Source organism: Aspergillus candidus (genome assembly GCF_002847045.1).
Source record: "Aspergillus candidus strain CBS 102.13 unplaced genomic scaffold BDW47scaffold_37, whole genome shotgun sequence".
NCBI classification, from domain to species: Eukaryota; Fungi; Ascomycota; class Eurotiomycetes; order Eurotiales; family Aspergillaceae; genus Aspergillus; species Aspergillus candidus.
This window is the reverse complement of record NW_020194042.1, coordinates 170,721-185,104: the sequence shown is the minus strand read 5'-3', so window position 1 is coordinate 185,104 and position 14,384 is coordinate 170,721. Positions and strand designations below refer to the sequence as shown.

The following is a 14,384-nucleotide window of genomic DNA, read 5'->3' as shown; positions in this document are numbered from 1 at the left end:
GCGGGGAGAGAAAGAAGGTAGTAGTATGGAGGGGGTGGAGGGGGTGGAGACGCCGACGGAGGAGGTCAGTGGGAAGGTGTGATGAGTGTGCTTTTCCCTCCTTCGTATTATTTTTATCATTATATACCCTTACTACACTACTGTCGTATCATAAGTATACTATATGGCATTCTGCATTCGATGTGCCAATTAAAACAGTATTAATATTTTATTCCAGCAGGAACACAACAAGTAATGGGATTCAAACAAGACACAAAACTCCCCACACAACCCACGAACAGAATAGAATAAAGCCATAAAAGCAATGGTATCGTCCATAGGCAGACAAACAAGAAAGATATCAACACAACAACAGCATCAACAAACTCTTTAAACAGCACATAAAGCATGCATCCCCTATCAAAGCCGACAGAAAATAGGGTCCTGGCTATTTATACCCATACCCCTGGCCCTGTCCCGGCCCCCCCGCTCCAGAAGCCACCGGCGGCCCCTGCTGCTGCTGGGGCGGCGGATGCTGCGCGTACTGAGGATAATTGCCGTAGAAGCCCGGTGGAGGGGGACCCGGTCCGCCAGGGATGCCTTGTGGAGGACGCGTCTCGGGGGTGATGTCGGGACGGTCTTTGAGGTCCTGGGTGAAGTTGCAGGTGTAGCATCTTACTTCCTGTTTTTTGTTAGTATGGTGTTTAGATAAGGGGCGGTACCTAGGTAGGTGGGAAGGAAGGGGAATTGATAAGTACCTTGTATTTACCCATTGAGAGGGGGATTGCGGGCTGGATATCATTGTTTGTTAGTGGGCTTGGATGGATGGGGGGGGAGGTGATAGGTAGTGAGGATTGGCATACGATGAAGCAGATGGTGAACCAGGGCCTGTATGTATATTAGTATTTATTGATTTATATATACATATATATATATTCTTGTCTCTTGATATAGAGGAATATGGATAGACATACCATCTCGTCACGCAGTGTCCATTGTAATGCTGGCCTATCATTGGTCAATTAATCAGGGACAGTTCAAAAGTGGGATGCCTAAGGCCGGTCTCGTCTCGGGCCGGACATCACATCACGTTCATGATCTCTTGTCCAGCTATTGCCGACTGGCGCTAACACCCAGATAGGAGGAGCTGTATCATAATTCGATATGATAAAGGGAAGAAAGACTCACAGTTATAGCAGTAGGCACGCACCTGCTCATACCCCTCCAGCATGGAGCTGAACTCTGCCCGGTCTGTTAGTAATGCTGTCTGTAATCAGGTGATAAAGGGAGGGTGTTCCTGGCGGGTCAGCGCCGCGGTCGGCTGGTACATACCGTGTGTTCCGAATGTGATGCAGATGGCCATCTTCCTAGTTCTGATATCTGTCCGATACAGGGGATAATAGGGTTGATAGCTGGTAAGTCTTGGATAAAGAGATGATTGAGTGACTAGCTGGGCAGGCTGAACTGGGAGGTCGTAGGTTGGAGGCAACCCTATTCTCTGGTTAGGACGGAGACGGAGAGGCTGACGTGTGGCGGCAGTGGCTTGGCGCTTGGCGCTGTGCTGCGCCGTACTGTTATTGACAACAACACCTAGGAACTATCAGGTTTTGTTTGGTTGATGGTTGCAGAACTATTGTTGGATAGTAAGTAGACAATTTACTTTCTATCGACTATGAGGATAATCGGCAAATAGTGGGCCAGGCGCGAAGGCCTCGCAACGGCTACGAATGACGTATCTAAGTAATATATATCGCATCCTCGAACAAAGCAATACATCATCAACTATATTCGTCGTGCATTATGCTTCGATTTCAAAGTTCAATATGTTCATGACTGTATGATTATTATGGTACACACAACTCGGGATATATGAATTGAACCATAAAGTATATAGTCGTAGCACGTAATTTCGCATCCTGCTCGAAGAGAATTATGTGTGAGGCTTCAATCTTCATCGCCTTATCCTCGATATCTTCGACAAGGATACTAACGGATTTGTCCACAGTCTCCAGAGCGTAGCAACTTGTAATTGCACAGCAGCAGTCTTCCCTTTCCAGACAGGGTTCTTTAAGCCCCCTAGGCTTTTTCCATTGGTAACCATCCACCGTGTCACTTGCAACATCATCAATATCCCCAAAAGGTGACAGAGTAGTAGATGGCGTTCTACCTCCACTCGCTTTCATTATTGAGTCAAGATGTTAGCCATAGTATTAGTACGATATACAACTAGATCGTAAATGTCATCAGTAGGGAGAGCAGTGTAGACATACTAGGTATTAAGATTGTTTGTTCATGTAATTTGCCAGAACACGCAGATCGTCTCGACGGCGTTTCGAGGCGACGTATTTTTCCATCCGAAGGCAGATGATCAACGAGACTTTGTATAATCGGTTTCGTTATATCTTTGGAACCATGACTATATATGCGTCGATTATTACTCTTGATTTCAAGTCATCAAAAGCTGGCTGAGTTGAGGCTGTAATATCAAGCGGGCGATGAGTGAGTTGCTCAAGTCACTCAGGCTCTGGGATAAGTTTTCATCATCCATCTCAGCAAACTTAGAGATGATATTTCAGTTTTGAATTGGACAAAAAATTTCCTAAGGCTCAGTCTTAATTATATAATGATAGGCATATAGCAATTAAAGTAAGCAGGTTGACAGTTGATAGCCAATTACCGGGAAGAAGGTAATTTTTTTCTGATGTCGAGATTTTGTGATTTGAGCTTCAGACTTATTTATTGGTTATTTGCAATGTGTAAAAGAACTGGTGATAATTTTGATGATCATTATGACTATGAACCAAAGGTTGCGAATAGTTGCTAAACATGAAGAGGAAAAAAAAGACCTATAGGGGAAAATTCTGCAAGTCAGCTGACGTGTTGGCCGATTGCATGTCCCACAATCCAACAAGCTTCAGACCTAAGCCTTGATGACCTGCAATGGGATGCGAGAGTAGAGACAAGAGAGGCAAGTTTAGAACTGTAGAAGGTACGCTGTAACGCAGTGAATGGTGTCGGATACTGTTTGATACCTCAGGTATCAATTATCATTGCTGTCGGAGTTGATGTTGTTCCGTCCCTGATTAGCTGCTGGGTAAAAGCGGCACTCCAAGGGTTTACTAGAGTAGGGAGCGAATGCGCCGAGGTGCTTGCAAATGCTTGTTCGGTAGGTATGAAAAGAATGATTCAGAGGTTCAATTTCTACAAAATAGGATATTATTATGCAACCTTTGATATAACGAATTTGATCCTCACGTGCTGGATATCCTTTTTGAGTTATCATCGTCCCAGCAGTATGATCGGAGTGAGATCTACCATACTACCACCAGGATATATATACACACTAGAAGCTACACACGCGACAGTCCCTAATATTGAATGTTTAGCCAAGAGCGCAACTCCAGCTCCGGACATCGAAATTGATGATATAATAAAGAAAAATAATTGCAATGAAATGTACTACCACGATCCGTTATCAAGCAACCCTCATCCCCTGATCCATCCACTTCCCTCCAATCACCCCCGCTCATTGTGTCTTGAAAAGGAGAATGGCGCAGTGTCCCAAATAGAAATAGATGAAGTGTTTCGTCTCTGCCCACCATCAGCCGCCGCTATGTTATTTTAACCAGACCACCTACCGTGTGTCACAAAGCTGCCAAAGTTCCGCCCCACCACGCAATGCCATGTCGCTCCTTTGCGCGAGTCGAACTGTAGGGTGTAAGTGGAAGGATTCGGAGGGTGGTGCGGGATTGCGGACTTCTCTCTTGATATATTGGGCAATGTCCTGCTGTCATCAGTACAAAGCTTTCCCTAGAACGTCACAATCCAAGATATAAACTCACCTTCTCAATGTGATATTTGTCCATTGCCTCGATCGCTACCCGGTGTTAGTCCCCGCGTTACATTCTACCCAAACAATAAGCAAACACATACCAAGCTCCACCGCCTCCTGTTGCATGTCCTCGGACTGTCCCTTGTTAGATTAATTCTCAAGTTATGTTAGATTGTCCTCACCATGTCAACCGACTTGATTTGCGCTGGGGTGTGTTAGCTGTCATTCTGACGGAAGGGCTCGAACGACCACTCACGCTCCAGCTTATCCTTCTTTTCGGTGGCCATGTTGTCGGTATAGAATGTATATAATCACGGAAGAGACTGGAAGATAGGAACAGGGACTGAGGGGATTGAAAGGAGAGCAGGAGTGATAATCAACCCAAAAGTGACCTGTGTTGATTGCGCAGTGACGGGAGAGCGGCCGCATGGACTCGCACGGACCAGCAATCCTTCACCGCCCTCGGCACTAATTTTTTCTCCCGCCATAAAAAGAAAAAAAAGTTTTTTTTTTCTCTTCCGGTTCCCTTCACTCTTTCTTTTCCTTCATCTTCCCAACGGGCATCATGGAGAGCACACGGGTTTTTGTCTCGGGTCTCCCTCCTACTATTTCAAATGACCAGCTACGGAAGCACTTTGCTACTCGCTTCCAGGTCACCGATGCCCATGTCCTGCCTAAACGCCGCATCGGCTTCGTAGGCTTCAAGAGCCACGATGACGCTCAGCAGGCGGTTGGCTATTTCAACAAGACATATATGAAAATGTCGAAGATCTCCGTAGACATTGCTAAACCAGTATGTCTACTCTTTTGTCCCCAACCGTTCTCTCTGTTTGCCCCTGTCCCTCGCTGACCCGTCGAAGCTGGTCTGGAAACTGACCATATTTTAGATTGACTCCGAGCCGGATCATTCACATAAACGTGCCAAGGAGAGTAGATCTTCCGATGCCACAGATACGCTCAAACGTAAACGGGGCGATGAAGATGCCCCCAAGGACCCGAAACTGCAAGAGTATCTTTCCGTAATGCAGCATTCGTCCAAGACCCAGACCTGGGCTAATGATGATAACGCCCCCAACCCCTCCGAGGAACACTCACTTGAAAAAGACCAGCCTGAGGAGGAGGACACCCAGGACCTCACCTTTGCCCAGCGCAAGAAGGCTAAATTTGGGGAAGCTGAACAACGCACATCCTCGAGGAAGCAGGAGCAGGAAGAGCCAGAGCCCATGGTGGTTGATGCTACCGGCGAAGATCACGATGAGCAACAGACGGAGCAACATAAAGATGAGGAGAAAGCGCCTGTCTCGGACATTGACTGGCTTCGGTCAAAGACGAGTCGTCTACTGGGCTTGTTGGATGAAGACGAACAGGCTGAGTTTGAATCTCGCGAACCGCCGAAACCGGCCGTTCAAGAAGCAGTATCGGATTCAGAAGAGGATACCGCGCATGCTGAGAGTGCGACGGTGAAGGTTGATGATACGCCCGCAACACCTGCCGCTCCTGAGGTCGAGGTCGATACGAATATCGAGAACATTCGTCTCTCGGCTCGGTTGTTTGTACGAAACTTGGCCTATGACACGACGGATTCTACGTTAGGGTCATTATTTGCTCCGTTTGGCACAATTGAAGAGGTTAGTCTTAATTCCCCTTCTGTTTTGTTTCTTCCGCTTCTTTTTTCCTTTGCTTTTTCTTTTTGTTTTTTATACCCCATGCCCGGCCGCTCGCGTGATGAACATCCTGATAGGGACATCCGATGCAAAAGCATATGATGTGAACAGGAAAAGAGTATTTTAGTAGATGCCTCTCCTATCTGATGAGCAATGGTCATTTGAATGTCGTGTCTTTTACGTATCGCACTTTAGGAATACGCGCTGACTGCTTAGATCCATGTTGCTTTTGATACTCGGGTTTCGAAGAGTAAAGGGTTTGCCTACGTCCAATTCGTCGACCCGGATTCGGCTGTAGAGGCTTATAGGAATCTCGACGGCAAACAATTTGAGGGTCGTTTACTACACATCCTACCCGCATCCGCCAAGAAGACGTATAAGATTGATGAGCATGAATTGTCGAAGTTGCCATTGAAAAAGCAAAAACAAATTAAGCGGAAGTTGGATGCTTCGTCAGCCTCATTTAGTTGGAATTCCCTTTACATGAACGTGAGTTACCTTGGTCACTCCAATCACATTCGAAGCTAATTTTCGCAGGCTGATGCGGTTATGTCTTCCGTCGCCGAGCGCATCGGCGTCTCCAAATCAGATCTTCTGGATCCCACGTCTGCCGATGCGGCCGTGAAGCAAGCCCATGCTGAAACGCATGTTATTCAAGAAACGAAAGCCTACTTTACCGCCAATGGCGTTAACATAGATGCCTTCAAACAGCGAGAACGTGGAAACACGGCTATCCTGGTGAAGAATTTCTCGTTTGGCGTCAAGTCAGATGAGATCAGGAAGCTGTTCGAGCCGTTTGGGCAGATTACACGCCTATTGATGCCACCTAGCGGGACGATAGCGATCGTCGAGCTCTCGCGACCGGACGAGGCGCAAAAAGCCTTTAAGGGGTTGGCCTATCGGAAAGTAGGAGATTCAATTCTTTTTCTCGAAAAGGCCCCAAAGAATTTGTTCGATGGGACGGCAACGCCGTACAAGCCGGCAGAAGCCAAGGCTGTCTCGCAGGGATTCTCTACAGCTGACACCTTTGCGGCCAACGAACCCGATGAGGCAATCGCTACTGCCGCCACCGCTACGCTCTTCGTAAAAAATCTGGCCTTTTCCACAACCAACGAGGCCTTCCTCGACGTCTTTCGGCCGCTGGACGGCTTTATTTCGGGTAGGATCAAGACAAAGCCGGATCCGAAACACCCGGGACAGACCCTCAGTATGGGTTTCGGGTTCGTTGATTTCAAGTCAAAGCAGCAGGCCCAGGCTGCTCTGGGTGCCATGAATGGCTACAGACTTGACGGCCATGAACTGGTCGTAAGGGCATCCCACAAGGGCATGGATGCGGCCGAGGAGAGACGGCGCGAGGATACGGCGAAGAAGGTGGCGGCGAGGAGAACCAAAATCATCATCAAAAACTTGCCATTCCAAGCCACCAAGAAGGACATCAGATCGCTTTTCGGTGCCTACGGACAATTGCGGTCTGTTCGGGTGCCTCAAAAATTCGATCGGTCGGCTCGCGGTTTCGGCTTTGCGGATTTTGTAAGCGCTCGCGAAGCGGAAAACGCCATGGATGCCCTGAAAGATACGCATCTTCTGGGGAGAAGGTTAGTGTTGGAATTTGCCAACGTGGAAGCCATCGACGCCGAGGAAGAGATCCGGCAAATCGAGAAGAAGGTAGGGGAGCAGTTGGACAGGGTCAAACTGCAAAAGCTCACGGGCACGGGGCGCAAGAAATTTACCGTAGGAGCCCAGGACGAGGAGGACTAAGACTCAAGTGCTCGCTGTCTTCCCTCCCTACGCATAAGAACGGGGGATCTGATCAATGGTGGGCTCCCCGGCCAACACCCCCTTGCGTGACCGAGTGTCGAAGAGGAGAAATAAGACGCCCAACACGTTCCCTGTGTCCTGTCAAGGCCGGCCCTGCCTACCCTCCGACGCGTCCTGCAAAGGCCCGTCGCCTCGTGCAGGTAAATTTAGTTAGTTATACCCCATTTTAGGATATCCTTAAACATCTCGAATTCAAGGCTTCTTATCCCCTCATCCTATATCGACTCCTATATCACACTAGTCTACCCGACCACGTCCCCTAGATGCCTATGGGAGACCAGGTTCGGAGTCTGATTCCTCTGCCTGCATTCCTGCTGCTCCTTCTCTCAAGAGTTGTTTACATTCCTCACCCGTGGAGATTTGTTTCTAGTTGGCCACGGCGCATTCCAAAACTGATCTTCGCTACAACTGCTCCTCATCGGTGATGTTTACCAGGGTAACCATCCGCATTTGCGGCCTGGTGACCGTCCGACATGCTGGGACGGTCACCGAAGAGGTGTTCACTGGATTGTTCGCCCTCGGTACCCCTTGCGTCGAGGGATCGTTCGTCCGCATCGAGCATGCTCGCTCTTCCTGATTTGCTGCCACAGGGCGACGCCCACTCTCGTCCCTACCCTTTGACAGAGCGCGCCTTGACAAGGGAACCCGCCTTGGCTAGTCGTGGGGATTGCCCTAGAGGGGTGCAACCGAACGTGAAGCGCGGTTCAACAATGTAGATACCACCCTTCTTCCCAAGGAAAGGCAATGGCGTTCTCTATAAACACCTTGGACTTCGCTCCCACATTCTATTTCCCAGTTTCTTACATTCTCTTCCAGGGGTCTGCGTGCTTGGTCTTTGGTCTGTGACTGCTGCTGCGTTCTTTGCCTGGTGGTCAACATTTGCGGTCCTGTCCCATCGCATCTCTTTGGAATTTGCCATTCTTGAGAGAGCTTATCCAGGTCTGCTCCCATGGCTACCGACTGGCAGCCTGAGTGCATCATCCCCCAGAGCCAGCCAGCGCTGGAGAGTGTGGGAGCCCATTCAGAGCGGGTTCTCCAGAACACCTCTGGCAACGTCCAGTCCTATTCAGAAGACCTTGCCCACAGCGACCCGATGGGGCGGGATGCCTATTTGCAGCAATTCGCCTACAAGTATCCTTCTCATCTTCCGCCGGCTGCACCCACTCCAGTACCGTCGGTATCAGCCAGCGTTCACAACTCGCAGCTGCTGGCCAGCAGGGCCCATGCGAGGAGGCAGCGGCGGTTGAATTCCGCCAACCACTTTCCCCCTGGCCCTCGGAGGCGCAGCTATCTAAAATCCCAGAAGTATCTGGAGTATCGTCGTCGTCCTCGACGGGACACCGGAAAGGATGGCGAACCCGTGTGGTCTGATGAGCTAGAGGATGCTTTCCAGCAGGGTAGGCACATGCAAACTCACCAGCGATGGAAAAGTGAATACTAACGTAATCTAGCTCTCGAAGCGAACCCTCCAATGGGTCGAAGGAAATGGTCGGGCCGTGGAAAGTCGTATGGGCGGAACGAGCTCATTGCAGAGTTTATATACAACACCACAGGCAAAAAGCGGACCAGAAAACAAGTTTCTAGCCATTTACAAGTCCTGGACTCGTTCCTGAAGGGAGATCCCGATTGTAAGATATTTGCCACAGTCCAACTAACGAAGACTGACACCATACACAGGGGAGCGCTTAGTCCGTGAACAGCAAGCAGAACGATCGAACAGCCAGTCTCACTCGGCTGGTTCCAGTTGGCGGACTTCCATGGAGCATCCACTATCGAGTCATTACAGTCACCCCTCGAGCTATCATGACCCCTCGCGGTCTATGCATCTTTATGGTGGGGAGCTCCCCCCGCCACATTTTGCCTTGAGCTCGATGAATAACTCCACGCCAAATATGATCCACGGTCTTAGTTTCGACATGTGGGTGAGCGCACCGAACAAACCGGATCGGGTCGAGGAGGCTTTTCACGCGTACACGTGTTTGCAAGGCGACCAGCGACACCCTGTCGGGCCTCCAATGCCGCTGGAGAGCCTTATCAACTGGCGTCATTCATTCCCCCGTCTTGGTGATTTGATGGCTGATGTGAATACCCCAATAAACTGCGATATCATCCTGCTGGAGACCAATCTGAAGTTGATGGATGATTTCCCACCCACTGGATCCCGGCTGGGAACCCAGCTGCAACTCGACTATTCCCATCCCACTGCGGGGGATACTTCGATGATCCACGATATGGACAACTGGGGTTGCAGCACCTATATGTACGAGGATGGCCAGACGATGTTGGAAGCCCACCACCGGGTCTCTAAACCAGCTTCTCCGAAAATCAAGCCCCCGTTCGAGTCGATATGGTGGGCCAAGCTATTCACTGACCTCACGCAAGAGAAGCGGGTAGCAGAGAGGGAGGGGAACCACTATGCTGCTGACGAACACGCCCGAAAATACTTTCGCTCTCTGACCGCAGTCCAGGAAATCCGGGCCACCCCGAACAGCTCTCGGCGGCTATCGAATCCGTACGGGGCGCAGACGGGGGAGGAAAGCCAGCGCATGGCGATCCTGCTCTGGAAGTTCCGCCAAACCCGACCTGGGGAGGCAGGAACAACCACCTGGCGGCGGCTGATTCCCCCACCGAGCCGAGTCGCTACGAACAGTCCACGAACAGCATCCGGCATCGACCTTCCGCCGCTCTCACTGGATGCGCTGCTTTCCAAGCCGGCTTCTAGCGCCTACCATGCACCACAACCACAGGATTCACTCCACAACAACGCTTCTCAACCCCCCTGGCTATATCAACCGCCAGCAGAGAACCTTCCTAATATCTATTCGACAGGGTCATTCGATTTCCTCAACGCGATCACTCGACCCGAAGAAGGCTTAAACGATAGAACCGCCGTCAGCTCGGTGCTAGACCCATACCCTGCTATACCACCAGCGGATACCAGTCAACCTTCGCATCTCAGCGGCGGAAATTCGGGCCCGATGATGCTTCAGGTGCCCGATATATCCTTGTCTCACTCGAACCTCGGTGGGTATGGAATGAGCCATGATGGGCACTACGTGCCATCCCAGTCGCACGGAGTCGGCGTTCATGATAATCAGGGCGTGCTCAACAACATTTTTGGATCATCCACGCAGCCCCTTGACGACCTCAGTCACAATCATGCGGCGTGGTCCGCCACTCCAGCGACAACTCTCCCCGGTGACATGGGCAACAACTACAGCCATCTATCATACCAACCGTCGGAGCACCCAGCACCCGTGTCGCGGGGATCGCATGGCGGTCAGTTTGAGGGTCTAATGAGCGCGGATGATCTGGGCCTGGACAAAATCGTGAGCAACATGCCGAACGAACAGAACCTGAACGGCGCTGGGCAAGACCACACGCATCAATCATATACGGAGGGGAATCATGCGGAGGCTGGCTAAGCAGCGTCTTCCGGTGAATGGGTTTACTTTATGATATTCATGGGCATTAAAAGTATCGTTCGTGGGGGCGTGTTACTGTGGAGTTTAGCGAGTGTCGTTGGATTGATTGGTTTACAATATCTGCTATTTGGCATACCTGCCCACCTACCCTAGTATCTAATACTCTCTCATAATGATACCATAATTGCTGATCGATCAGTGCTTCGGGTGTGCAATGCATAGTTCCATCCTTAATGAAAACACCAGGGAGTATAAGAGAAGACGAGAACATGGAAATGCTTTAAGTCAATCGACGACAGGTCTCCAGGGTATAGTGTATCTTTGTACTTCGCTAGGAGGGGAAGAACGACGCTCTTTATATGGGATCTACACTTATCGGCCAGACAAATCCTGGAGGAGAGATATATGTTAGTCTAAATATTGATCATTCTTGATCACATGATGCAACTGCCAGTCTCAGCCTCGTCGCGTCGACCCCGCTCTTCTCCTATCCACACAATACCTGACCGCGACTTGTGGGTCTTCGACTTAGTGTGATCGCAATGATCCTTGTCGTGTAATCCGCCAAAGGCCCTATACTGAATGACTTTCGTCAAAGCAGTATACCTTCTCCTATCATGCCCATCGAAGAATCAAGATGACCAGCAACATTAGGCCATTTGGGCTGACGGTCATTCATAACCCTCCCGAGACGGCAACAGTTGAGTATGTGGTAGCCTTGCAGGGATCCTACCACAATAATTTCGTCCATGCAACTGACATGTATGGTTCGCTAGCATTGTCTTAGTCCACGGGCTCAGTGGCCATCCAAAAGATACATGGACTAGCGACACGGGCACTTTTTGGCCTGCTGATTTGTTACCACATGCACTGGGCCAGTCTCGGGCTAGAGTGCTCACTTACGGGTACGATGCCTCTGTACAAAATTTTACAGATGGTAACGGCTCTGGTGGAATACACGGCGTTGCTGAGACCCTGGTGTCATCACTCGCAGCGAACAGAAATGTGAGGGAACCGTGACGGCATGTGTACTGTGGCTATCTCGTTCGACTGACACCTGGACAGCTTCGAGGATGCTCTGAGAGACCCATTATATTCATTTGCCATTCTCTCGGGGGCATCGTTGTCAAAAAAGCTCTCATCTATTCGCACTCCGTCTCCAACAAGAGAGTGAAGCACCTGAGATCGGTTTTAGTATCAACATATGGATTGATATTCCTGGGAACCCCACACAATGTTGACGATGCTGGGCAATGGAGCATGGCTCTGCAAATGCTATGCGAAGCGATACTGCCTCAGCAGCTCGTCCAATCTTCCCCACAGCTAATAAGGACCTTGAGTGAAAATAACGAATCTATAAGGGACACCAACAGCCTTTTTGCAGATTTGTGGAATAAATTCCATGTTTGTTTCTTTTACGAAACCGAGGGCATCAGTCTTGAAGGATACAAGTATGTGGTAGTGGATGAACGCAGTGCTGCCCCGATCATAGAAGGCGCTGAGCGTGCTGGAATCGCAGCCGATCACATCCATATGTGCAAATTTGATGATGCAAGCGCCACATACTGGAAATTCATGGCGGGAATTCTTTCGAGATATTGCATTGAGGCACCCCACGTCATCGAAACTCAATGGATCCAGGAAAGGCAGGAGAGACATATTCAGGAAGAAACAAAATCCGAAGGTACGGAAATTTACTAGGACAAGTCGAGCTTTGTGCTGATTATACAGAGTTTGCACCGTCTATCGAAGACAAGCCCAATGAGCAGATCATTGGTATGCAGTACAATGTCCCTGTCCCAAGACTACTACAAGAACAACATTTTTTGTGGGATGTACAACAAAACTTAGAGCCACAGCCGCTTTTTGTAGTCCCCCCAGGATTCCTTCCCAATAAGACTTTTTTTGGACGGCAAAAGGAGCTGGAGATACTGCATTATCGCTTTTTTAATGTTAAACGTCGCGAGTCAAGTCCGTCTTGCATCCTTATAAGTGGACAGCCTGGTTCTGGGAAGACGCATCTAGCGCGCCAATATACCTGGTACCACCGGAACGACTATCCAGGAGGGATATTCTGGATCGATGCCACGTCTCATCAGTCGATGCTCACATGCATTAAGAGTGTTACAAGTGCCATGCTTCTGGACGAAAATGAGCGAGCCATCAAAAGGGGGAAAACAAGCATCTTTGATTCACAAGATCCTGTTGTCTTTCGAGAATGCCTCAGTACTAGAGAGGGATGGCTCCTTGTTTTTGATGGCCTCATCTTTGATAACGACAAGGAGCTCTCGGATTTCAGCCAATTTCTAATCCCTAACAGGAGATGCAGTATTCTATATACCTCCGAGGATGTGACGCTGAGCAAAAAGCAGCAGTTGTTTGAGCCATACTGTGTTTGGGTGCCACCCTTGCAGATTGAAGATGCCTGTAAAATGCTGTTCAGAGAGCTTGGTATCAGGAGTCCAACCACAGAGCAGAGGGAAAAGGCCAAAGAGATTGCACTCCATTATGACTGCCTTCCGGGACCAATACATTCAGTCGGCCTAGAGATACATGCAACAGGCGGACCCCTTGAAGGATTCCAGCTTAATTCGCATTTGTCAGATCCTGAAGTTCGACAGCCGTTTCTGAACAATGTGCTTTCTCTTCGCCGCAGGAACCACCGTGGAGCTAATGAACTCCTCAACCTGATCTCTTTCCTCGATCATACAATACCTGTCTCTCTCATCGAAATGGGAGCAAGCTCTCTAGCGAGAATCCGCTCTGGACAAGGTGGAAATATCGATGAACCATTAGGGATTCTTGTCCGCTATGGAGTCATTGGTATAACATTTAAGCCCCCGGATGCACCCACACCTAACGAGGCCCAGAAAAGCCGGAGGAGCTTCTCTAGATCCACTTGGGCGAAGCCCGACAAGCCAACCCTGGTGGAGCGCGTTGGTAATATATTTAGAGGGCGTGGGAAGAACAGTCCCAAAATACGTGAAAAATCCAAAAATTCCTCGAAAAATACGACTATGGGGGAAGATGGTATATATCTAGATCCACTTATAACCACCGACATTATCACGGTGGACAAAGACGTCCAAGCTTTCTGTCGTGACGAGCTGAGAGCTGAGGATAAAAACAGGAACGGAGGCAGCCCTCGCGGAGACGTTGCGGGGATTTACGACACTTGGCTCATCCGAGCAACAAAATTTCTTTGCAAGTCTTTTGAAAACCTTCGACGTCAGGCTCCTTCAGTGTTCATAATTGCTGTGAACCACCCCATGTACATGTCGAATGCTAAAGCACTGGCTGGCAACTTCCCCAAAGATTTATCTTCGGCACCAGCTACAGTTAAAGAGGCCCATAAAAATCTGAATCTACTGATGCAATATATATCTTTCAGTAAAGAAACAGAAACGCAACCTAGAGGTTTGATATATCATTGGTCGAAAGAGCCTTCATCTCCAGGGTTATTTTTAATGGATGTCGAAGTCGAAGCAGTGCCATCCGCAGAGGGTCTGAACCGGATCGACTCTCGTGCGAGCAATGCTTCGCGAGAAGGTAAGATCTTGATCCTGGAAGCTGGTTTTGATGTGGTACCGCTTACACGCAAATTCCGTTCCTAGATATCCCACATGTCAGCGATGAAGATCGTATAGACAGCGGTACAGTGGAGGA

At 49.4% G+C, this 14,384-nt stretch overlaps 5 protein-coding genes across 5 annotated transcripts; 3 read left to right on the top strand and 2 right to left on the bottom strand.

Annotated features, from left to right (window-relative positions):
* Positions 1-164: 164 nt before the first annotated feature.
* Positions 165-1,444, bottom strand: BDW47DRAFT_109040 (rhodopsin family protein). The gene is made up of 6 exons (XM_024813369.1): positions 1,312-1,444; positions 1,168-1,221; positions 954-987; positions 843-867; positions 738-770; positions 165-661 (listed from the first exon to the last, which is right to left on the bottom strand). The coding sequence occupies exons 1-6, from the start codon at positions 1,340-1,342 to the stop codon at positions 428-430; spliced, it is 411 nt and encodes a 136-aa protein (XP_024670269.1). The 5' UTR covers positions 1,343-1,444; the 3' UTR covers positions 165-427.
* A 1,820-nt stretch (positions 1,445-3,264) lies between these two features.
* Positions 3,265-4,192, bottom strand: BDW47DRAFT_109039 (dynein light chain DYN2). The gene is made up of 7 exons (XM_024813368.1): positions 4,068-4,192; positions 3,994-4,016; positions 3,913-3,946; positions 3,822-3,856; positions 3,737-3,763; positions 3,618-3,687; positions 3,265-3,570 (listed from the first exon to the last, which is right to left on the bottom strand). The coding sequence occupies exons 1-7, from the start codon at positions 4,096-4,098 to the stop codon at positions 3,506-3,508; spliced, it is 285 nt and encodes a 94-aa protein (XP_024670268.1). The 5' UTR covers positions 4,099-4,192; the 3' UTR covers positions 3,265-3,505.
* A 169-nt stretch (positions 4,193-4,361) lies between these two features.
* On the top strand, positions 4,362-7,502 carry mrd1 (RNA-binding ribosome biosynthesis protein MRD1). Its single transcript, XM_024813367.1, has 4 exons — positions 4,362-4,604; positions 4,699-5,439; positions 5,692-5,964; positions 6,013-7,502. Exons 1-4 carry the CDS (start codon positions 4,377-4,379, stop codon positions 7,231-7,233), a joined length of 2,463 nt encoding a protein of 820 aa, XP_024670267.1. The 5' UTR covers positions 4,362-4,376; the 3' UTR covers positions 7,234-7,502.
* Positions 7,503-8,068: 566 nt separating this feature from the next.
* Positions 8,069-11,013, top strand: abaA (transcription factor AbaA). The gene is made up of 3 exons (XM_024819228.1): positions 8,069-8,690; positions 8,745-8,921; positions 8,971-11,013. The coding sequence occupies exons 1-3, from the start codon at positions 8,243-8,245 to the stop codon at positions 10,716-10,718; spliced, it is 2,373 nt and encodes a 790-aa protein (XP_024670266.1). The 5' UTR covers positions 8,069-8,242; the 3' UTR covers positions 10,719-11,013.
* Positions 11,014-11,355: 342 nt separating this feature from the next.
* On the top strand, positions 11,356-12,569 carry BDW47DRAFT_118906 (esterase/lipase family protein; the record flags this gene model as incomplete). Its single annotated transcript, XM_024815273.1, has 4 exons — positions 11,356-11,423; positions 11,495-11,723; positions 11,784-12,335; positions 12,450-12,569. The coding sequence occupies 4 exons, from the start codon at positions 11,356-11,358 to the stop codon at positions 12,567-12,569; spliced, it is 969 nt and encodes a 322-aa protein (XP_024670265.1).
* Positions 12,570-14,384: the final 1,815 nt, after the last annotated feature.

Excerpts from the sequence above, each read along its gene's own strand:
- BDW47DRAFT_109040 (XM_024813369.1), bottom strand. The coding sequence starts at position 1,342 with ATGGCCATCTGCATCACATTCGGAACACACG. Across the intron at positions 868-953 it reads GGACACTGCGTGACGAGATG|GCCCTGGTTCACCATCTGCT; the intron begins GTATGTCTATCC and ends ATATACATACAG. Across the intron at positions 662-737 it reads TCTCAATGGGTAAATACAAG|GAAGTAAGATGCTACACCTG; the intron begins GTACTTATCAAT and ends AACAAAAAACAG.
- BDW47DRAFT_109039 (XM_024813368.1), bottom strand. The coding sequence starts at position 4,098 with ATGGCCACCGAAAAGAAGGATAAGCTGGAGC. Across the intron at positions 3,764-3,821 it reads ACAAATATCACATTGAGAAG|GACATTGCCCAATATATCAA; the intron begins GTGAGTTTATAT and ends TGATGACAGCAG. Across the intron at positions 3,688-3,736 it reads CCCAATATATCAAGAGAGAA|TTCGACTCGCGCAAAGGAGC; the intron begins GTCCGCAATCCC and ends TACACCCTACAG.
- mrd1 (XM_024813367.1), top strand. The coding sequence starts at position 4,377 with ATGGAGAGCACACGGGTTTTTGTCTCGGGTCTCCCTCCTACTATTTCA. Across the intron at positions 4,605-4,698 it reads CCGTAGACATTGCTAAACCA|ATTGACTCCGAGCCGGATCA; the intron begins GTATGTCTACTC and ends ACCATATTTTAG. Across the intron at positions 5,440-5,691 it reads CGTTTGGCACAATTGAAGAG|ATCCATGTTGCTTTTGATAC; the intron begins GTTAGTCTTAAT and ends CTGACTGCTTAG.
- abaA (XM_024819228.1), top strand. The coding sequence starts at position 8,243 with ATGGCTACCGACTGGCAGCCTGAGTGCATCATCCCCCAGAGCCAGCCA. Across the intron at positions 8,691-8,744 it reads AGAGGATGCTTTCCAGCAGG|CTCTCGAAGCGAACCCTCCA; the intron begins GTAGGCACATGC and ends AACGTAATCTAG. Across the intron at positions 8,922-8,970 it reads CCTGAAGGGAGATCCCGATT|GGGAGCGCTTAGTCCGTGAA; the intron begins GTAAGATATTTG and ends CACCATACACAG.